Source organism: Magnolia sinica, chromosome 18 (assembly GCF_029962835.1).
Source record: "Magnolia sinica isolate HGM2019 chromosome 18, MsV1, whole genome shotgun sequence".
Lineage (NCBI taxonomy): Eukaryota > Viridiplantae > Streptophyta > Magnoliopsida > Magnoliales > Magnoliaceae > Magnolia > Magnolia sinica.
The window spans coordinates 37,342,878-37,367,353 of NC_080590.1; the positions used below are offsets into that span (position 1 = coordinate 37,342,878).

Here is a 24,476-nt window from a genome sequence, read left to right on the forward strand (position 1 = left end):
TCCTAATCTAAGGATTTATATGTACTCTCGCCGGAAGCTCTCATGGAAACTAACACATACGCATCTGTGTTTGATGGCCGTCTTACATAAGAACCTACGTACACTCCTGTCGGAGGCAATTCTACACAAGGACTTGTTTCAGTTTGGATATCAAACTCTATACTCAATTTTATATAAGGAAAGAGTATATAGACTTTAAATTGCAACCTTACTTGTCAAATTAAGCCGTATTGATATGCCTTCTTGAGAGCGTATTCTCTTATTGAATCCACTTCTCTTATGCTCCCCCGATCTTTGAAGTCAATCTTCTTTTGCTTCCTTGAATCGGGTATCAACAATCATCTTCCCATTGAGATGTCATAGTAATGAGAGTTGGGATGGTTGAATCTCCTATAACTAATGATATTAATTAGTTCCAATTAGGGATTAACCCGTATGGACATTCTAAAAGGTACTTAGACAAAAGATTTACCTATGAGTGTAGTGTCTAAACTCTGAAAAATGCATGAGATTACATTCTTCTTGAAATGGAACTTGGAATGCTCATTAGAGTGAAGAATCACCAAGAAGAGAATAAATCTCTTTAGGATAGAGCCTAAGAGCAATGGTAAAGTTTGATATAATTAGGATCTTTAAAACACCAAATTTTATTATATTTACAAAGAGTCAATTTCTTATTTTATATAAAAAAAAATGGCTCCAATGGATCTATAAAGACTAGTATTGATTGATTGAGCGATCGATCAAACTTAATTTGATTATAAGATAGAAAGCTTGTTAGACACTTTTGCGCACTTTTGGTCGATCGAACTTGATATGTCGATCGATTGAGGTTTTTATGAAATATGAGAGAAAGCTCGCTATACTATTTCAGCCATCTTCGATCGATCGAGACCGATCGAAGGTTCGCTCAAGTGATTCGATCAATCGAGCTTGTATATATGGTTTTCTTTCTTTTGCACATAATATAACCGGCACAAACCTGATGACTAAGCATTTTTCTATTCAGAATAAGTCATCTAGGATGGGTTTTTTTGGAACTAAATGGGTATAGGGTTAGGATTACTATGATGCCTCATGCTTTACCTGTTGTCTTCAACCTTGATGCTTTAAGTTTTTGAGTATTTGATCTTCAATATCTTCATATGGAGGCTTAGCCGACTCAAAACACCCTAGCTCATATCATTGACAAAATTGAGACACTAACAACATTTGCTAAATGATGATCGATAAAGAGAGGATGAGCGTGTATAAGATAAGGAGTTGAGGAGAAAGGTGAGTTGAGAGTATTCATACCCAATAGAGCATTTGGAGGGTTATTGGGTCCTTGACACGTCTTTTATACTTCTATACTAGTTCAATGTACAAGTAATTTTATTGCCTATTATTTTAGAAATGTTGTTTTTTAAAATGATTAGCTATTATTCCACCATTGTTGCTTTATACTTGATGTCATTACTATTATCTTATGTTATATATAATTCATGATACTGATGCAATGATAATCTAATCATTCTCCCTAGGATGTGAAATTGTGGTTTTACTGCTATAAGCAAAGCTTGAAGATATGTCTGATGTCCTAGAGGGGGGTGAATAAGACTTTTTAAAATTTAACTAAATATTTATCATGCACTTACTTCTAAATACTTATGCAAAGAAATACAGACAAGAAAAAGTATAAAAGCAAAGTCTACTCAGTGAAAAACATCATTTATGCATTTTGTCAAACATGTTTGCTGTAGAAAATAAACAAAGTATGTTGTTCTGCAAAACATAGCAAATAAAGATTTAAATTATTCACCACATTGCACAAGATGTATAGTGGTTTGGCTACGTGCTTACTCCACTCTCAATTGACCTACTCTCTCCTAGAATGTGTCGGATTTTACTATTCAGATGGTTTTAAATCAGGTTCATCATAAACCTTCACAGCCTACACAAGGTATACATTTTTCATCCGTTGATGACCTACACAAAGTCTTACTGAGTCCTACAAAAGGACTTGTAAAATCTTACACAAGGACAATAAAAACATACTTTCCTGTCGAAGGCCTACACAAGGTTTTGTCGAGTTTGAAATTTCAAACTTTGAAACCTAATTCTATATAAGGAATGATTTTCAGATAATGTGAACTCTAAAATACTTTTTTACATGAAGTGGATGAGCCCCATTAAACACCTGATGAAGATCTTCTTGAATTACGAAAGATCTTCAACTACCCTGTACTACAACCATACGATGATGTGTCATTGAAGATACTGAGGTTTTAAGTAAAAGGTTTAGTGAATCCTAACTTGATATTGATGAGTCTTTATAAGCTAGTTAATGATTCTCATGGCTGAGTATTCAATATAATCTAACATGGGGATTTGTCAATAAGTGTGGTTGCTAGAGCATTAATGAATGCTGGAGTTCATTGTTCAATTCAAGCTTTGAACACTTGAATGAATGTGTTTAAGACATGAATTGAATGATGAACTCTATGAGGAAAGAGAGCTTTGGGAAAATGAGTATTAACTATGGGTATTCACTCGGATAAGGTTCTCTCTATTTCTCACCAAATCACAAAGAAACCCCTTTTTTGTATATGTAAAGAAGATTTGCAATGGTTAAAAAAGGATAGAAATCTATTAGTTTCTATGTCATCAAGTGTTCTTCAATGACATCGAAGTGTCCCTTCAATATCATCGAATGACCTTTGATGTCATCAAGAAAATTAGACCTTATCCGCCCCAGGGTAGGGGGTTGTAAGTTAGGTTGAGTCTGACCATCTCGTGAAATGGGTTTGTTATCGATGAGCTGGGTGGGCATTGACATACCACTGATGAAGCTGATAGCGATGTTTTTTTTTCCACTCACTTGGTTATGCGCGCGATGGGTGGCAGCCAGTGTTGGAGTGTACTAGACCCCAGTGATGTTTTCAATAATGAACTGTTCTAATATGTGAACTAGGTGAGAATTAATATGTTTGCATTACATCTCTGGCATATGACACTCGGTCATTTAGGTCTTGCATTGCATAGCCTTGGTACGACTAGCTAATAACATTCAAGAACTTGGCAGTTTAGCCCTCTATCATCTTCCGCATACTCTGATATCTGTATTCTTATCATATGCATTGTCCACGCACATATATACTCTACTGAGATTCATAGAACGCTTATGCGTGTTTGTTTACGTTGTAGGTGATGTTAGAGCGTATTAGCAGTATTAAGCCTAAAGCACGAGCTTGATCTTTTGAGTTCTTAATTATATCTTGTATTTCCCTTTCCAGCACTGTACTTAAGGATTTTATTAGTATATATGTGATGATAATGTTTTTGTGACTTTGGTACATTTATGGTTATGCTCATTTATACATATAAAAATAATCTTGAAAATCCTCCTTGTATGATCTCAGGATTGGAACCTGGTGTAATGAAGCTAGGAGCTGAGAACGGGGTACTACGGAAGTTGTCGGCATCGAATTCGGCGGTTGAAAATTTGGTGAGCCCAATTCCCGAGTTTAGAGTGTGACATAATCCTTAAGTGGTCACTTGCACACACACGGAGAGAGAGAGAGAGAGAGAGAGAGAGAGAGAGAGAGAGAGAGAGTACTCTCATCCTTCGTCCATCACACATGTGAAATGTGTTCTCTTCTCTCTCATCCTTCATCACACATGTGAAATGTGTGGGGTCCACCTACATGGATGGTTCTATGCATCTCTCTTGGCTTTGTTCTAAAAGGTGACATTTAGCTGTCATTCTCCTACATCTGAGATATATCGTGGGGTGGCCTTTTAGTTGAAAAAACGACAATAATAAAATGATTGGGTTTTTTTTTTTTTTTTGGCATTGATAATTAGTAATCAAGAGCGGGACCCACATGATGGATTAAATTACTAAGCATACCATTTGTACTATTATCCATATGAACTATTCATTTTTTAAGGCTTTGATTAGAACTAATGATCATTAAACCAATATATTTTTTGAGAGGGATGTGTAATCAAACATGGGCCCTGCATGATGGATGTTATTGATCAACAATTGAAACATTATCTAGTATGATCAATATGAATCACTGATTTCCTTAGACATTGATTCAAACATTATGATAATTCAACCAAAATATTTTCTAAAAAAGGGGTGCACAATAAATTGTATGACCCACGTGAAGGATGATCTACATCAATGATTATATCATATGTAATACGTCAATATCAATTATCATTTTTCTTAATCATTGACTAGTGGTTAGGATCATCCAATCAAAGTGATTTTTAGGGCGATGAAGGGTGGGACCACATGGTGGATGCCATAGATTAATGATTATACATGGTCAATATGGATCGCTAATTTCCTTAAGCCTTAGTTGGAAGGATTATGATCATTCAATTAAAGTGATATTTTTAACAAGTGTAGGCAATCAAGGGTACACAAATGATGGATGGTCTAGATCAATGATCATATCACTACTTGTAATATGATCAATATGGACCATAAATTTAATCAGGCATTGAACGGATGGTTAGGATCGCCAAATGTAAGGCATCTTTTGCGTGGGACATGCGATCATGGGCATGAACAACATGATAGATAGGCTTGGTCAATGATCAAACCATTTGCCATATGATATAATCAGCATGGATATTGTCCTTTTTTCTTACCATAGAATATTGGATGGTTAATATCATTGACAAAAGTGATTGTTTAATATTGACGGACAAATAAGGTTAAGATCATATGATGGATGGCATAGATCAATCATTAAACATTTACGGTATGGGTGTCCATTTCACTAACCATTGAATGGGCAGTTATAATCCTCCAAGAGAAGTATTTTTTATTTTTTATTTTCCATAGGATGGGCGGTTAGTGGTGAGAACCACATGATCATGGATAATGACCATATTATGATTAATGTAGGTCATTAATTTCTCTAGCAACTGTGGATCATACAAATGCAAAATTTCTTACATGGATAACATCCAATCCACTCATCAATTTTAATCGCATGATGTACAATTTATCTCTGAGAGTAGTAGTTAATCAAGAAATAGAGCAGGCCACACTTGTTATTTAATTTTGATGCTTTTTTAAAAAAAAAATTAACAATACATTACACGATTTTCCTAACTTGCAAGCCAACTAAACGCAAGCACTGCCATTTAAAATGGGAACCCACAATGCTTATTGTGAAAACAAAAAACAAAAAAGACGAGGAAGAAAGAGAGATTTTTAAGAGAGATTTTTACCGGTTAGCAATTACAACAACCAGGCACTGAGATACCTAGTAATTCAAACGAACCCCGTCTCATATTGCACATGTGCAAACATGCCAATGTGCTAGATGCGCCATGTGTGCCACATGAGCAACTATTCATCTTGGCAGTTGAAGAGCCCACGTGTGAAAAATGTGGCACGTGCTCATATTCACGAAGAATTTTATTCAAGAAAATCTTCATTTAATCTGAAAACAAGCCTTGTTAAAAACCTAACACTAAAAATACAATTTTCCCCGCGTAAAGTTTCCAGGAAGCAAGAAACACTGCTTTCTTGCCATGCTTTGCACGACTCCAAACATATCTTAATCAAAGGAGGTACGGTAGCTTCTACTCGATAGACTGAATAGATTCATGCCGCGGGTGCAAATCTGCCACACGTGTAAACTATCTAGCCCATTCATCAGGTATGCTCCTCCGGCCCAGCCTAGTTGACCATTCCGAGAACACAAGGACCAATGGTCCATGTCAATCTACACCTGTGGCCTTTCAGATATCTACACCAGTCTAAATTTTGAAGCATAGAAAATTCAAGTTGGGCCCCACCTAATTAACGCATCTGATCTCACACATGTGGCATGTATACTGAAATGGTGTCTACCTTGATATGCACGTGCCATTCACCTTTAGTATTGTCCTTTTTGATATGATTAAATCAGTGGTGGCGGTGTCTCGAAGAGAACGCACCGAGAAAAGATAAACGCAAGGCCACCAAACAACTGAATCCCTTTTCGTAGAAAACACTGGAGGATAAGAAAAAATAAAGTAAAAATAAGAAAAACGAGGCCCACTTTGAGAAATTTCACAATTTCCTTAAAAGGGTACTATAAATCCATTTTGTACTTCGCCAATCAACTTAAAACAAGAAGAAAAAATGTTTAAAAATATATTTACAGACTACCCTTCCTGACCCTACAGAAGAAACCCATTAAAGATTCCTAGTAGCTTTCCAACGACCTCTTTCTCTGGTTTCCACTCTCTCTCTCTCCAACGATCTTTCTCACTGGTTTCCATTGCTTCTTCTTTGTCTATATCACCAATCTCTCTGCAGATTTTCTTTTATCTTTTATCTTTCCCTTGTTTTAGAGGAGAATATAGAATGGCGGGTATTTTGACTGCTGAACAAGTTTCTGAATTTCAAGAAGCGTTTGGCATGTTTGATAAGGATGGAGATGGTATGTTCTTCTCAAAACTTCACAATCTCAGTTCTTTTCTTTTTCTTCCTTTTGTTTGGGTTCTAGTTTTGCTCAATTTATTTTATTTTATTTTATTTATTAATTATTATTATTATTATTTTTGTGTTTGTGTGTTTGGTGAGATTATTGGATTGATGATGATTTGATGGACTTCTACGAGTTTTTATTTTTTATTTGAATTTTTGGTGCAGTCTGGAATCATGAGTTGTTGAGATTTTTATTAATTTTAGTTGTGTCATGTGTGTGTTTGGGTTAAATCACATGTGATCTTCCTGTTTGGATAATAGGAATCATGTCCAAGATGTGGACCTGGATATTTGTAATAAGTACTAGAATCCCAAAAAGATGAGATACTCGGATAAAAAGTAGGAATTCCATATCTTATTAGAACGACCTTGTATCTAATTATGGAAAAGTCTAATAATTACTGTGGAATCCATGGTTCTTAGCAATCCAAACCGCCATAAATGTAATCAAGAGAAAACCAATTGTTTTCCCATGCATTCCTCTTATCCAAACAAGGTCGAGATTGAGTGGGAGGCCCTTGTATGAAGGATCGAGAATTGCCGTTAGATTCAGTGCCGTAGCCACACGTGTTGGCTATCCACACCATTCATATAGTAGGGTACATCTTAAAAATGCCATGGACTAGTAAAGTTGTCCAGCTCATAAACTTGCATGGAAAAATAGATAATTAAAAAAAAAAAAGAAAAAAGAAAAAGTCCAGCAGGCCATACCAGACGTACACATAGCTCACTTGATGAGTGTACTGCATAGATATTTGGAAATGACATGTTTACAGTCCTCACCAACCTGATGGATAACCCTTTAGAGCGGTTTGTTTTGTAAATTATTAGACACTACTAATGTAGGGTAAAAGAGTAACCATTTCAAATTACATTACTTATCCCTGAATGTAGCTACATTTGCAGTTCTTATGTTTGTTGAACATACGGAAATACTTGTGTTCTTCATTGATGACAAAAGTACAATGGTTGGATACTGAAGTGTGACTCAGATATAGTGGCTAAATTTTTTTTGAGTGTAAAAGAGTAACCATTGCAAATTACATTGCTTATCCCTGAATGCTAAAATAGATGGAAATAATTGACTAAAAAAATGTTGCACCAAATATAAAGTACATTCTTCAGTAAAAACATGGACACAATCTACCAGTTTGTAGAAGATGTACATGTAAGTATTTTGAGGCGTATGTGCAGCCCCACTTCTTTTGCTCTCTGTTTTTTTTGGTGACATGGTATAAGTGGGGTTGATTCAAATATATTACATTTGATTGGAGTTGTCACTAGTCAAAATAAGCTTCGAATCCACGGTCAACTAGGAACTACATAATTGCTTTTGGGGTTTGAGAATTTTAAGAATTCTCTAACTCGAGTAACTTCAATGGTTGTTTTATGATCAAGGATTCAGGATAAGGGCCTTGGTGACAAAAAAAAGCAGAAAGAAAGGGTTAAGCACCGTTTTTTGCCGGCATGTTGTGCGGTTTTTAGTTTATGGGAAGTTCATGACTTCAGGTAGCCAAAGAAATACATATAGCACATAGCCTTACTTTACAGGGTTAAGTCCCCATGTAGGCAATAGTAAAAATAAAAAAGAGAATGTAGATAGAGAGGAGAATTATAGGAATAAATAAAAAAGTGTGTTTGCTGATGTTATTGAACGTAATTTGATTTGAGACGTGAGAAGGAAAATGGGAGACTGGATACTCTTTTTTGCAAAGAAATGGTTGGATGTCTCTGATTCTAACTCTATTCTTGAGTTGGGTAGGGTAGTGATGTAGTCCGGGCCTTTTTTTTTTTTTTTTTTTTTGATTTTTAGAAGACTTGGGCAAATTGGCACTCGGAGTTGGCTACACCTAAGATTGGCTCTGCCAAATTGACTAACGCCCCTTGCTTCTCTTTCACTCTCAACTTTTCACACATAATCACCTTCGTCCTCCCCAAAAGGCTTGCTGCAATGCTGTTTAAATAGGCCTTTCACTGGCCATTCAAGGGTTGGTTGTAGGCTATAGGTACTCTTTTTGCATACCATTGATTTTCAAATTAGGTAATGATGAACTACACCAAAGGAGGTTTCTTTGTACAACTGGGCTAGTTGTGCATTTCATCTTTTCTTGCAGAATAGCTGCCACCTACAAAGATTTTAGGGTTTCAGGGGGGTAAGATGAGTGGCCATGATTTGTTCTTCAATGGATTAGGCGTTGGCCAACCGTATTCGGTGATTGTCTTTGGGAGTTCCTGGGATCCTTTCGATCCGACCTATTTGGATTTTCAATATCTTTGGAGTCTGGCAAACGTGATTTGATTAAAGCTATGTGCATTCAAAGTTTTTATAAAACCTAGATAATTGGTCGATCTTTGATACCATCAAGTTGTGGGCTCGCCAATTCGGTCCATTAATAATGTCTTGGTTGCACTGAGGACCCTTTCTATCTGATCCATTTGAAATTTTAAGGCCTTTTGGATTGGCCTGAGATGGTTTTACTGCAATGGTGATGGTTTTATCGCAATGGTGTATATTTCGGGTCTCCAAGGGGTCTCGATAGTATGGTCAAGATCGGATTGGTCAGGCCCCTGTTTTGTTGATATGATCCATCGCTTATTTCCATGACCTGCTTGAAATGCATCCTATTTAACTTGAATGGTCATCCGAAGGATATTGAGTCATATAGAGACATGTTTTATTGAAGCATAGCTGAATTCAAGGAGTTGTTGGTTCTTTTGAGTGGGGTGTCTACACATATATTCTAAGATTTCTACCTAAAAATACTAAGTAATACCTCCCCATATCCCCTTACAAAATCATGATATTTTATAGTAGTTAGCATTAACATACGATCTGGTTACAATTCAGTGTGATAATAAATTGATACAATAAGTTGAATGGTAACTATATACAATGATGGTTATCATAAATCACAGTGAGTGGAGAAAGATGGAAGATAAATAAAGAGGAGATTAAGTAAACACAAATGCGTAGGCCATAATCATTTAATCTGCATCGAACAATGGCTTTTAGAGAGTGATAACATGTAGATATACCATGTCATATTTAAATCTCTCTATGGCCTGGTGCATTATTTTGTCATTTGGGAGCTTTGGCTGGGGCGAAATGCCAAAAAATTTGAAGGTAAGCTGGTCTCAGTAGGGATGTAATAGCTAAGGTCTCTAAATGGCTCAAGAAAGTGGGTTCCCACCTTAAGGGTATTTGAAAGCAGTTGTTATATGAGAAAATTGGCTTGGGGACGCCTGGACTCCAGCCCATCTCGAGCAAGAAGAATATAATCTAGGTTATCAGATGGTCCTGACCAACCCTAGGTTGGCTCAATTTGAATGTAAATGGTTCTTCTCGTGGTAATCCTAGTGAGGGTGGCAGCGGGGGAGTATGTAGATATCATCCAGGCAAAATCATATTTGCCTTTCACCACGCCTATGGTCAGGTTTCTAATACGGATGTCACAGAAGCCCAGGCTATGCTAGACACAATCTTCAAATGAATCAAATTAGGCTTAATAAATGTTATTATGGAGTCAGAATCCCCTTGCTCTAGTTCTACGGAGAGTATAGTATGATGTCGGGGCTATTGTTCGCTTGAGGTTGGCTCTTGATTTCAAGATATCCCACATCTTAAGTAAGGCAATTCAGTGGCAGGTGGGCTAGCTAGGATTGCAAGCGGTGGGAGCTCAAATTGCCTCTCTTGCAATCGGGAGGAGCTCCCACAAGAGACTTGAGGTTTGGTGGCTCTCGATAATGCAGGGTTGGGGATGTTGCGAATGGTTGACTTGTAGAAAAAGGGTCTGTAGTGTATATATTAGTTTTGCTTTTAGTTTTTTTTTTTTTTGGCCTTGCATTGAGATTATATGATAGGGGTGACTCATTCTTTTTGTGGCACCGGACCGAATCCTTGTATAGGTTTTTTATATTAACAAAATTAAAGGTGGTGTGCTCTCACCTTTTTGAAAAAAAAAAAAAACTTAGATAGGGAGAAAAATAATACAGCTAGTTTAAATGCTAATCATGCACATGTCACCCACCACAACGAATTAAAAAAATGAGGTTCAAAATATTACAAACCTATATCATAAGTAACATGCTAGCAAGGAGTACTCTTTATGCCAAGGTGTACACCAATGTAACTATCATATATAACCACTATACCCATGAAACACGTCTTGATGGGGACCTGTGTCACCTCCTACAAAGTCATAATCTGAGGTCGTGTCAATCGGAGCCTATGCAAATATTCACAAAATGTTTCACTTGTCAACTTATTCATGCAATCCGTATCGTCACACAAAGGACACAACAAACCTGATATTCAAACATGCCAATAAGAGTTAATTTCCTATTTATACCATCAATATCCTCAACCAAATAATAAAAAAAGTAATAATAATAACAACAAAAAGTTAGCTTAAACATGATGACAATATCAAACTTGTTACATAACAATGACTTGGTGGGCTTAGATCAACATTTGGAGCCAATTCAACCTTATATGAGTGCCCAAATTAAAAAAAAAAAGCGCTGCATATTGCTCGTCCTTGAAAACTATGTTACTAGTGAAGATGAAGTCGTTATTTGATAGTCCTTCCACCTGATTCAGTGCAATTATAACTCTAGACATCTGTGACATGTTCTTTCCCTATGTCATTGACAAGGCCAACCGACTTAAGGACAATTTGTCTTGTGTTCTATCGATATACCAAGAACATCACATAGATACCATAGCTTAGACTTCTTCCTCGAACTAATAGTGCTATGGGTATTCTCTAGCTTTTTTGAATTAGGTGTCAGGCTTTTATATGATTCGTGAATACTATAATGGGTACCAAATGACAGGTTGATCTCGGGACCACTGTTAGCATAGTCATCAGATGACAATGGGATAGTAGATATATTTAATAGAGAAGAAATGTAGAGAAGAAATGATAGAGGAAGAGAAGAGGGGGAGGGGAACGGCTAGGGCAAGAACTTGTTGTGTTGTGCTTAGTCAAAAGACTAACACACACATATTAGTATGAAGGAAAAGTTATAGTGCTCTACTGGGGTACAAACAAACACACACACACACACACACACACACACACACACAAATTACACATTTTTGCACTCCCCTCAAGTTGGAGCATATATATTGATCGTGCCTAGCTTGGAATACATACAAAGATAATGGAGATGGATCATAACTCCCCCTCACGCATAACATGTTAGAACATAGTTTGAAGCTTTCTCTTCCTTCATTCGTAGAATATTCTCTTCAAGTACACAACCATAAAAAAACTTAACAACAATCGAGCCAATAACATTCTTTCAGAAATATGAGTGTGCATCACGTGCAACACTCGAGAGAAGAAACAACATGGTGGATGGACGCTTACACCATAAATAGGCCTAAGAAAGGAAGGGAAGATAAACTATGAAGAAAGATCCATCATTTGTAAGCCCCTATGCAAAGTTGGGTGAAGCATTTCATTAAACAACTTGTATGCACCAAGCCTTCTAAGCACCATGATGAGAGTATCAATATTGAAATCACTTTCAACATGATTTTACAAGGCATTTTGTAGCCCCACACATTAGATCATGAAGAAGAAGGAAAAACCAGCAACAAAACCCACAAAATAAGAGACTACGACATCCCTCTCTCTCAAAAGACATTGTAGTACCCCCAAACCTTGACGAAACTTCATGAATCTTTTCCCTAATGGTTTTTCCCTGATGATTTCTCTTAATCAATTGCACTTATCCCTTGGAAAAGAACTACTAAAAAACTCTTTAGAAAAATGCTATAGTAGAAAGAATGAAATTTGGACTTTTTCAACTTTTTCTTCATTTCCTGCAAAAACACCACAAAAAAACCACTCCAAGTTATGTAGAAAGCTCTTCATTATTCCTCTAAAATCCAAATCTAACATTTACTACAACTTCTGCTCCACAAAGATGGGCCACCTATACACTGCTAACGCCATCTTGTGCACAAACGATGTCAGCAGTGGCCCCCACCATGAAAGTATATGTATATGTGTGCTTGTGCGTGTGTGTGTGTGTGAAAGTATACGTATATGTGTGGGGGGGGGGGGGGGGGGGGGGGGTTGAAACCTAACACAACACAACCATTTCTTCTTCTTCCTCTCTCTTCTTTCTCATTTTTTCTTTACATTTATTCTCTATTATATTTTTACTTGGTATTATAGCATCCGATTTGGGATCTCATCGCAACCTGCGGTAGTGGGGCCCACTGCTGATGTCGTCCGTGCGCACAGATGACGTCAGCAGTGTATGACTAGCTTGTCTTTTTTGAGCAGAAGGTGTAAGATTTGTTAGATCGGGATTTTAAAGGAATAATGATGATTTTTCTACATTTTTTGGAGGTGTTTTTCATGCTGTTTCAACAAAAAATGAAGAAAATGTGTGTGTGTGTGTGTGTGTGTGTGTATAAAGATTTCAGTCATTTTGTTGTGATGCTTTTCTAAAGGAGTTTTGAGTAAATTTTCTCCAAGTGGTAGGTGCGATTAATCAAGAGCAATCACTAGGAACAAGATTCACGAAGTTTTGTCGAGGTTTGGGGGTACTACGACGTCTTTTGTGAGAGATGGGTGTTGTAGTTTCTTATTTTGTGTATTTTGTTGTTGGTTTTCTTTCTTCTTCATGATATGATGTTGTGGGGCTACAAAATGCCTTATAAAATAGTGTGAAGGTGATTGCAATGTTGATACTCTTGTCATGGTACTTAAAAAGCTCAATGCACATGTGTTCGATGAAATGCTTCAACCAACTTTGCATGGGGGCTATTTACAAATGGTGGATATTTCCTTCACTGTTTATCTTCCCTTTCTTTCTTAGGCTTGTTTTATGGCGTGAGTGTCCCTCCACTCTATTGTTTGGCTATTTACAAATGGTGGATATTTCCTTCACTTTTTATCTTCCTTTTCTTTCTTAGGCTTGTTTTATGGTGTGAGTGTCCCTCCACTCTATTGTTTGTTATGAGTGTAGTTGCACGTGATGCATTCATCTTGCATTTGTTCTCTTAAGTGTTGCATGTGATGTACACTTGTATTTTTGAGAGAATATTATTGACTTGATTGTTGTTGAGTTTTGTTATGGCCATATATTTGAAGAGAAGATTTTATGGATGAAGAAAGTGCAAGCTTCAGTATATGTTCTACCATGTTATGTTTGAGGGGGAGCAATGTTCCGTGCTCATTATTATCATTTACTTTATATGTATTCCAAGTTGAGCATAATCAATACACATGCTTCAGCTTGAGGGGGAGTGTAGAAGTATATGTATATGTGTGTGTGCGTGTGTATGTTTATTGTATACCCTATAGAGTACTGTAACTTTTCCATTCAATATATATATATATATATATATATATATATATATATATATATATATATATATATATATCTATATATATATATATATATATATATATATATATATATATATATAGGTGTTTGTGTTGGACTTTAGACCTAATACAACACAACAGTTTCTTCCTCTCCCTCTCTCTTCTTTCTCCTTTCGTCTCTGCATTTCTTCTCTATTATATTTTTCTTTACCGTAAGTTGTGGTTAGATCTCAGATCAGGCGGGCCTCGGAAACTTATGGCGTTCCTGATGGTTTGGTTGGCCCTTTTCTCCGTTTGTTGGCATTTCCAATGTCTGTTGCTTGTGTGTATTCCATGTCCAGTTAGGCTCATATGATGGGAGTGGTCCCCTTCCTTTTTGTAGGGTCCCTCCTGAATGGTTGTAAATCACTTTCATCTATGGAATTTTCGGTTTCTTAAATAAAAAAAAAGAAGAGAGATCTCGGGTCAACGCTCTGATACCAAGTAGAAATTTGATATAGAAGAAATGAGAAAGAGAGAAGAGATGGAGAGGAATCGCTAGGGCAACAACTTGTTGTATTGTGCTTAGTCAAAAGACTAACACACACACACACACATATATATTAGTATGAAGGAACAGTTACAGTGCTCTGCTGGGTACATACAAACGTACACATGCACACACAAATTACATATATTTCCTCAAGGATCGTGTCTTGGAATTCCGGAAAGAATCTGGTGATGAATAATCCACTTCCCTTGTCTTGTGTGTACTTGAAAAGGGTACATTGTATGCTATCTGAGTATAAAGACCAATGAAAAAGGCTCGATCATTTTCAATAATTAATCCAAGATTTTTGTAACATGGAAAAGGCTTCCCCCGAATGTTATCCGCTTGAGAGTGTGACTATTTCAACATAAAGAAATATTTAGGATGAGAACGTAGTTTGGAGTCGAATACAGTGTATGAAATGCATATATCAGTTAACAATTGTATATAAAAACAAAAATACCTTCACATATTTTTCCCAATTCTCGTCTATCACTACTACATGCAACTTTTGCTTCACTGTCCCATCCAAAGTCTCTTTCACTTTGCATTTTCCTAACGCATCAGTATTCCCTTTACATTGCACGGAAGCAGTTTTGCACATTGATCATTGCCAGCATAATATCAATATTATCATATATTTCAATGAGAATAGCCTTGTAAATACCCGCTTTGAAACCGTTATCTCCTTTATGACCATGTCACACTTTCTTTATTAGCATGTCAATCAATATGATATCCATCCCATGCTTCTCTTTGAACCTGCATTACATTCACCAGCAAGTGTTCCTCATTTACACTATCCACCTCAACTAGTGATGGTGAGATGTCATCAATTCCATTTGCATGGGCTGGTAAGTTTAGAAGTAATTTTGGAGTACATATAGTGCCAGTAGCGACCCACATTACCCTCGGGCCATTCATCATCGACGGTGGCCCACCATAGATTCACCACAGATCCTGGTGGCAACTGGGCTGCCAACCAAGCCCATTCTAGAGAACCCATATAATGAACAGGGGCCCAAGTGTCACTATAAATGAAAATGTGAAGGCCGTGATCAATTCCTACCCAAATCATTATAAATCTTGATAGATCCTGAGATCTCTCCCAGGATCTTTTTGGATAGCGATTTGGGAGAACTGGCGACTAGGTGGCAATAAAATTTTCGCCCTAGGGTAAAACAACCATTTCAGCCCCCCTAGAGGGTGAAATGACCTATTTTACTGCTTATTAAAGTGAATTCACAATGTCACGTGTCCTCCAACCATTCAGATCTTGTCATGTGGCATTCTTTGCCCTCCAAATGGCTAGAATTTACCTATTTACCAAGTCAGCTGCTATAAATAGAGGCCCACCATTCTCATTTTTGCATGCTTAGATACTTGGAGATAGAGAGAGAACTCTCAACATGAGGCTGTAGGAGAGAGAGAGAGAGAGACCTTACCACCTACCTCAATCTCAACCTTCCATCTTAAGCTAGCCTAGCTTCTAACCTATCTTAACTGTCCATCTCATCCTATAAAAGCATCCAATCAACATGAACTATTCAAGATCAGTGGAGTAGGGTTGGGATCTGAGATCTATGGTCAACTCCTCTAAGAGGAGTGCCGTAGCTCTCATTTCCTTCTCCCATATCTCCAAGTGCATTAATGGTAATCTGGCCATCCCCTTTTCTTTTCTATTCACATTTTGTATATCCTTCCTCTCATACACCCCTTGCTCATAGTTAAGTGATCCTTCGTCGTATGTTTTGCACCTTGTTAGCCTTTTCGGATCCTAGTGCTTTAGAAACCAAGTTTGCTCGAGCTATATTTTTCATTTCCTTCGATCATTAGCATATTGTAGTTGTTTAACTTACTAAGTAGTTGTCAATGCCTTGAGTTCTCCCTAGGTAGAGACATCACAATCTTCTGAGCCAGTAACTTGAGTGGAGTAGTAATATCTATTACATTTGCATCTCTCTGTTTTTTTTTAAAAATTTATTTTAAGTTACCATCTCCTCTAAAGATGCCCTAGGTTGAGACATCGCGATCTCCCTAGATGTCATTTAGGGGAGTAGTGACCCACTAGCCAGTTTTTGACCCCGTTGGTAACTGGGCCAGTTTTATTAATATAAGACTTTACAGAATATCGAAAATCTCTAAAAAAATTCCTAAGTCTTGTAACGTAGAGACCGCGAGTAAGTGCGAGTAGTTGAGGATTGCTAACACCTTCCCTCACCGTCAACGAGGCCCTTATTTAGAATCTCCGGTCATAGATCTTATATAGGAGTCATCTTTGGTTGGGGAGTCTTCGATTCCCCAACCCAAGGTGATTCTATGGATCTAGTTGCCTGTAGATTCTAGCTAAGCCTTTTATGGCTAGTGGTGACTCCAGGTCTTTTAAATACATTATTTGGATTCCACTTCGCATTCATCCAAAACCAAGCCACAACAGTAATGGCTCGCGTGCATTTTCGGGCCCACATGCCTACCTCATAGGAACGCCATCCACAATCAGTAATTGAACAATTTTTCTTATTCGTTAAATTATGTCCCTTTCAATACTCATAAAACTGGGAGAGTGGGTGTACCTAGTGTGTGCCACGTAATTTTTCTATACATTAAGAGCACACTTGTTTTGCCAACTTCCTTGATAAAGTAACATAAATGGGCTATCATTACTATTTTACAATATTTGTTTAAATATGTATTACGTCACATATTTGGAGGGTCAAATGCAGATGTAATAAGAGATAAGTATAGAAATTTGTAATCATTACAAATTTACATTAAATTACAATGGAAATTCCAATCCAAACTCCAACAATAGTTTATTTTGGTGTTAATTTGATGTTGAAGTAATATAAAATTTCTATCATTACATTTTTACTATAATATATCAAACAATGTAACCAGTGCCATTATTTTGATCAAATGCAGTTGATGTCACCGGACAAATAATTGGTAATCATTGCCCATTTCCCTTATTTACACATTTCACTAATGGAAATGTGTAAATATATAGACAAATATAGTCCGTTGATATGAAAATGAATGGGTTGTGTCAATTGGGATTGTCCATCTAATGGACCCTAATATGACAAGAAATACAGATGGAATGATCCTAGCCATCTAAACAGTGGATGGTATTCCGAAAAGAAGAATTAATGGTCAACATTAAGTGCATGAAAGTGAAGAAAGTGATGGCTATGATAGTCTAGTAAGTTCAAAACATAAGCCATCCATGATAACGCCCATGGCGGATACACATTAGTATCGGTAATAAAATTTTCGCCCTAGGGTAAAACAGCCATTTCATCCCCCCAAACGGTGAAATGACCTATTTTACCACTTATTAAAGTGAATTCACGATGTCATGTATCCTCCGACTATTCGGATCATGTCACATGGCATTATTTGCCCTCTAAATGGCTAGAATTTACCCGATTACTAAAGGCAACTGCTATAAATAGAGGCCCACCCTTCTCATTTCCACGTGCTTAGACACTTGGAGATAGAGAAAGAACTCTCAACACTAGGCCGTAGGAGAGATACCTAGAGAGAGAGAGAGAGAGAGAGAGAGAGAGAGAGAGAGAGAGAGAGAGAGAGAGAGAGAGAGAGAGAGAGAGAGAGAGAGAGAGAGAGAGAGAGAGAGAGAGAGAGAACCCTTGCCACACTTGAGGGTTCTACCTCAATCTCAACCTTCCATCTTAAGCTAGCCTAGCATCCAACCTATCTAAACCAACCATCTCATCCCATAAAAGCATCCAAACAACATGAACCATCCAAGATCAATGGAGCAGGGTTGGGATCTGAGATCTATGGTCATCTCCTCTAAGAAGAGTGCCTTAGTTCTTATTTCTTTCTCCCATATCTTCAAATGCATTGATGGTAATCCGGGCATCCCCTTTTCTTTTTTATTCACATTTTGCATATCCTTCCTTTGATACATCCCCCGTTCATAGTTAAATGATCATTCGTTGTATGTTTTGCACCTTGTCGGTCTTTTCGAATCTTATTGCTTTAGAAACCAAGTTTGCTCGAGCTATATTTTTCCTTTCCTTTGATCATTAGTATATTGTAGTTGTTTAACTTACTAATTAGTTATCAACACCTTGAGTTATCCTTCAGTAGAGACATCACGATCTTCCTAGCTGGTAACTTGAGAGGAGTAGTAATATTTATTACATTTGCATCTCTCTGTTTTTTTTTCCTTTGTAGTTACTATCTCTTCTAAAGATGCCTTAGGCTGAGACACCGCGATCTCCCTAGTTGTCATTTGGGGTAGTGGACCACTAGCTGGTTTCTGACCCCATCGATAACTGGGCTAGTTTTATTAATATAAGAGTTTTCAAAATATCTAAAATCTCTATAAAAAAAAACCCTAAAGTCCTATAAAGTAGAGGCCATGAGTAAGCATGGGTAGTTGGGGATTCCTAAAACCTTCCCTCACTGTCACCAAGGTCCTTATCTAGAATCTCTGATCCTAGACCTTATCTAGGAGTCATTTTTAGTTGGAGAGTCTTCAATTCCCCAACCTAAGGCAATTCTATAGGTCTAGCTGGTCGTAGATTCTAGGCCCTTTTACAGATAGTGGTGACTCCAAGTCTTTCAAATACATTATTTCAAGTCCACTCCACATTCATCCAAAACCAAGCCACAAAAGTAATGGCTCGTGTGCATTTTTGGGCCCGCATGCTTGCCTCGAGGGAACGCCATCCGCAACCAGTAATTGAATAAATTTTCTTGTTCGTTAGATTTTGTCCTGTTCGATACTCATGAAGATGATAATGGAGACTTCTATATTGGTTCATAAAACTGGGAGAGTGGGTGTACCCAGTTTCTACCACATAATATTTCTATACATTAAGGGCATGTTTGTTTTGTTGACTTCCCTGATAAAGTAATATTAATGGGCTATCATTAATATTTTACAATGATTGTTTAAACAGGTATTATGTGACATATTTTGAGGGTCAAATGCATACGTAACGAGAGATAAGTATAGAAATTTGTAATCGTTACAAACCTACATTAAATTACAATGGAAACTCCAATCCAAACTCCAACATTAGTTTGTTTTAGTGCTGATTTGATGTTGAAGTAATATAAAATTTCTATCATTACATTTTTACCATAATATACCAAATAATGTAACTAGTGCCATTATTTGGGCCAAATGCTGGTAATGTCACTGGACAAATAATTGGTAATCATTGCCCATTTCCCTTACTTTATTGTTGTACTTGGTAAAACAAACATGCTCCAAGGGAAATGTGTAAATATAGAGAAATATAGTCCAAATTTATGAAAATGAATCATGGTGGTATAAGTACCACTTAGTATAGATAACAGGTCCAATTTATGAGTGAGAGCATTTCTAGAACATGGGTGTCAGAAGCAGATCCATCCCATCCAGCCAATACGTACATGAATTTCATATGGAACAAACAAGTACATTTTAGGAGATTATACCCTTCCTATTAGGGAAGCTTGAATTCAAATGTATGGGGAGGAATGCCGGGATGTGGGTCCAGTCTATGGTACCAATATAATCTTAAATGGAACAATACTTTAGGTTAGTTTATTGTTCAATTGCAAGAAAAGTTTACTTAAAATACACACAAAAGCTCATTACCTGAAAAAACACACTCTAGTTTTGATTTGCAGATATTTGGAGGGCATCTCCTCTCCTTGAAGCTTCACGAAATTGGGGTATAGGGACAGAACTGCATATAACACTATTAAAATGTTTACTAACCATTTCATTGGATTGGGTGAATTGGTCTAATGATTTGGTTCCAGACATTATGTCCAACAATGTGGAGTAAGACTGCCTGCTCTTCTAAACTTACTCTCTTCATGTCGTGGAAGATGTTTCTCTCCCTGAACAAATTATAAAGTCGAAAGAAAGTGTCTATCCTCATCTGTAGTTGCATCATACAATCCATGTTATTCTTCTTAATTATAACATTTATGAACTTGTTTCTTTTAAAGTTTCCTCACCTAAAGGGTGATTTGAATGGCTAGTCTTAGGATTGAGGCTGCAAAGCGGCCTTGGACAGTACGCATGGCAGGGGTGTGTCAATTGGGATTATCCATCTAATGGACCCTAATATGAATGGCAACCATTTCAAGAAATACGGATGGAATGATCCTAGCCATCTAAACAGTGGATGGTATTCCGAAAAGAAGAATTAATGGTCAACATTAAGTGCATGAAAGTGAAGAAAGTAATGGCTTTGATAGTCTAGTAAGTTCAAAACATAAGCCATCCACAATAAGGCCCACGACGGATACACATTAGTATCAGCCAATTTTAAAACCATGATTATTAACCATTGTAATGGTCCACAAAGTGGGCGATCATATTACATTGTGGCCTTTGCAGGAGTGAACCACAATCTCAGATGAACTTATGTTTTTTTTTGGGAGGGTGGTTTATCTAATTCATTGTTACTTTTTTTTTTTTTTCCCTTTGAGGCTGCATCACCATCAATGAACTGGCCACCATAATTCGTTCCTTAGGTCAGAATCCAACCGCTGAAGAACTACAAGACATGATAAGTGAAGTGGACATGGATGGAAATGGAACCGTTGAATTTGAGGAGTTCTTGAATCTCATGGCCAGAAAATTGAAGGTTAGAAAATGAAAAATCCATAGAAGAATTGCTATGCTTGGGTGCCCAATATGCATTATGTAGATATTGTGAAAACATCCTTTTTTATTTCATGTTTTTGCAGGAGACTGATGCAGAGGAGGAACTTAGAGAAGCTTTTAAAGTATTTGACAAAGATCAAAACGGTTACATCTCTGCTAATGAGGTGAGAATCAATACAACTACTCACACACTTTCTGAAATTCTGAGAGGTGGGCCATTGATCAAACCATCCAGATTGATGGGCATGTGCCACAGAGATGGTTTTTCAGTTAGGCCATGTTTGGAATCAAAGAAATGAGAATATGAATTTGGTAGATGTCTGTTCAAATACATCCGACGTATTGCAATACAAAACATCAGGACTTTAGCATTCAAATCCAGGGCATCTTCCAATGATTCAAACCATTTATGTGACAAGTCTGAATTTATGTAGTGGAAAGTCAATACTCAATAACTCTCAATTAAATTATTTTAACTCTTTGATAATTTGGCATTTTTGATTTGAGCATATAGAGTGACTACAACCTTTATATAATCAATAGGTTGAAATATTCAATCTGAGAGTTTTTGGGGTATCCTGTGTCTAAGTTGATCACTATCAAATAAATGGTATGTGTCATTGGAAAAGGCCCAAATCCAATGGCTAGGGTCATTACTTATCTTATTATAACATGTCAGGATGTATTTGAGCAAATCTCAATTTGGTAAATCAATGAACTTGTCAACCTCATGGATTTGCAGCATATTTAGATTTGGCAAATTTTAAAGTTTATTGTTTGAAAATCAAAGTTACCAATTCATGAATTTGAGGAGAATTTCTTGCAAAGTTTTAACTTTTTGTTTTAAATTAATATCTCATTTTGAGGATTTGTCAATTTTTTAGTTTTTCCAAATCCATGGATTTGGAAAATCTACTGATTTGGCAAATTCACAACAAAAGACAAATAGGGGATGTTAGAGCATAGCATATGTATTGATACTTTTATATGCAGAGCTGTGATACTATAGATAAGTATTTGGATAGATATAAATGGATACACATGTATCTATTAAGATCTCTCATAGATCCCCCATCACCTGTATATATACTTGTTATTTCCAAGAGAACAATTACCTAGAGATTTCACTATGCAATCTCTAAATTTATCATGGTATTAAAGCCATGGTCTCATCCTGATCCTAACCACGCATCTTCCTCTCTCTCTCTCAATCTCTGCTGTCTCTAATTGCCCAATCGACTTCATTATCTAAATTTTTGCATTGTTATCCATCATCCATGCCTTTAGATCTTCGTTTGCCATCGCATCTGAAAACTGCCATCTTTACATGCGATCTCTGACCGACATTCATCCCCAGTCATTCTTTTGTTCAGTCTACCATCTCCTTACTCTCGACCAATTTGCACCACGATTCACAATCATCTTCTCCACCTTAGCCATCTTGCCAGCACGAACCTGTCAACTCAGCTCCGCTGCCAGCCTGTTCCTACCACCATTATATTCGGTAGCCTCCATCGATCCATTCTCAGCTACCTTCATCATATTTGCAGCCACCATCTCCAGCACATACACCCATATCCATTTTTTCCTTGATTGATCACCATTGGAATCCGACGGTCCTAATCTGGGCATGACAGAAATTAATTGGGCCACTTGCCACTGTCAGAGATTTGAATATATACTTGACTACGCAACAGCATGGCCCAATCAAATCTTAATCAAATCCTACCATGTTGGTTATATCCACCTGAGGATTTGATTGGGCCACATGCCTCTGCCTAGAGATGAGCCACAAAACATATCTAAAAGTTAAGTTGTTGGGTCTGAGTATATACTCCACTGCGCCTGTCTCTGACACATGGCCTAATCGAGTCACCCAAATCACTCATTTAGAGAGTTTTCTTATGCAGTTTATGCACATGAGCAGATCCTAGGAAAGAGAATGTGAACTTTCAGATATATGGCCGTCTTTCCTGCCAGCATGTCACTTTTGCAGGACATCTAAGCCATGCAAAAGACAGGCTAGACCACGGAGATCGCCCAAGGTATAGGTGTTGCCCATCTAAGTAGTGCATTTCTCTACTTTTTAAGACAGGTGATCTTCAAGGGTTGGCCCATCTCTTTTCATGGGTCAGTTGAGCAAACGATTAGGTAGAAAAAAAAAAAGAAAAAAGAAAAAAAAAAAGAAAAAGAAAAAGAAAAAAAATGCTTATATTTGTGTGTGTCTGTGAGCAGCTTAGGCTTGTGATGATTAATCTTGGGGAGACATTGACGGATGACGAGGTGGACCAGATGATTAGGGAGGCTGACGTGGACGGTGATGGCCAAGTCAATTATGATGAATTTGTAAGGATAATGTTAGCTGTTTGATAGAATTTCCCTAAACATGGACAGGAGTTTGTGACCATAACAATGGCCATTTGATTGAATTTTCTATGGACATCGTGGAAATACAAGTTTCAGTTTGTATGTAATTGTTCTTTTGAAGGTAAAATTTTAGTTTGTATTTGTTTGGCTTGAATTCAGTTGTGTAATGCATGTATGCTTTGCCGGGGGTGCCAGTGACTGATGTGGTTCGATTTGAACCAAATATCTTTGAGCCCAAGCGCCGAACCTTTCGGAGCAGTTATCTATTTAACCACCTGTTAGAGAAATTAGGTGATTTGTAAAGTGGAAGGTTTGTCCTTGTAATATGTATATTTTCCTTTAAGCTGAAATAACCTTTTTCCACTGTAATAACAACAATTAATCAATAATAATGCAGCATGAGAGTAACCAAAGGAATCAAAATTGCATTCATAAATGCTTACTAGGATAAATACTTGCAAATAAAGATCCTTTGCAATCTAGCAGCTACAGCGTCGAGGATAAGGAATTATGCTAAACTAAAGGGTCGGTTAGCTTAGACAGGTGGGATTACACTAAATCTAAACTAAAATTAGTCTAGAGTGGAAGAATAGATGGACGGAATTACAGTAAAAGCTAAACTAAAGTCGGTTTAGTGTGGTAGCATAGACGAATAAAATTACACTAAAAGCTAAACTAAGGTCGATTTGGTATTGTAGCGTAGACGGATGGGACAATACTAAACTAAGATAACCAATATTGCATTGTGATTTGGTTGTGTTAGCAAAGGGCCCGAGCTCATTGATTCTTCTCTTATTTATAGAATTTCTGGGTAATTGCTGGAGAGTGATGAGTGAGGCACTTCTTACATTTGCTGACATGCGGATAACTGACTGGGACATGAGCAGTCGTGGCCTATCATTTTCCATCATGTATAGAGAACGATTTTTGTTGATTGACCATCTGTCATGCACATGCTTTCAGGCTACTTCATGGATGTGGGAACATTCCATGTCCTGCCATGTGTGGACAGTAGTTAATCCTTTGTCCTACTTGAATGTGCAATGTGTGTTGTGAAAATTGGTCAACCTGGCGTTGTTGTTGTGTTACTCTCATGGT

General features: G+C 37.2%; 1 protein-coding gene across 1 annotated transcript; it reads left to right on the forward strand.

The window, feature by feature from the left end:
• The first annotated feature begins 6,021 nt into the window (after nt 1-6,021).
• Nucleotides 6,022-23,485, forward strand: LOC131232234 (calmodulin-5/6/7/8-like). The gene is made up of 4 exons (XM_058228438.1): nt 6,022-6,440; nt 20,834-20,991; nt 21,095-21,175; nt 23,247-23,485. The coding sequence occupies exons 1-4, from the start codon at nt 6,365-6,367 to the stop codon at nt 23,379-23,381; spliced, it is 450 nt and encodes a 149-aa protein (XP_058084421.1). The 5' UTR covers nt 6,022-6,364; the 3' UTR covers nt 23,382-23,485.
• The last annotated feature ends 991 nt before the right edge of the window (nt 23,486-24,476 follow it).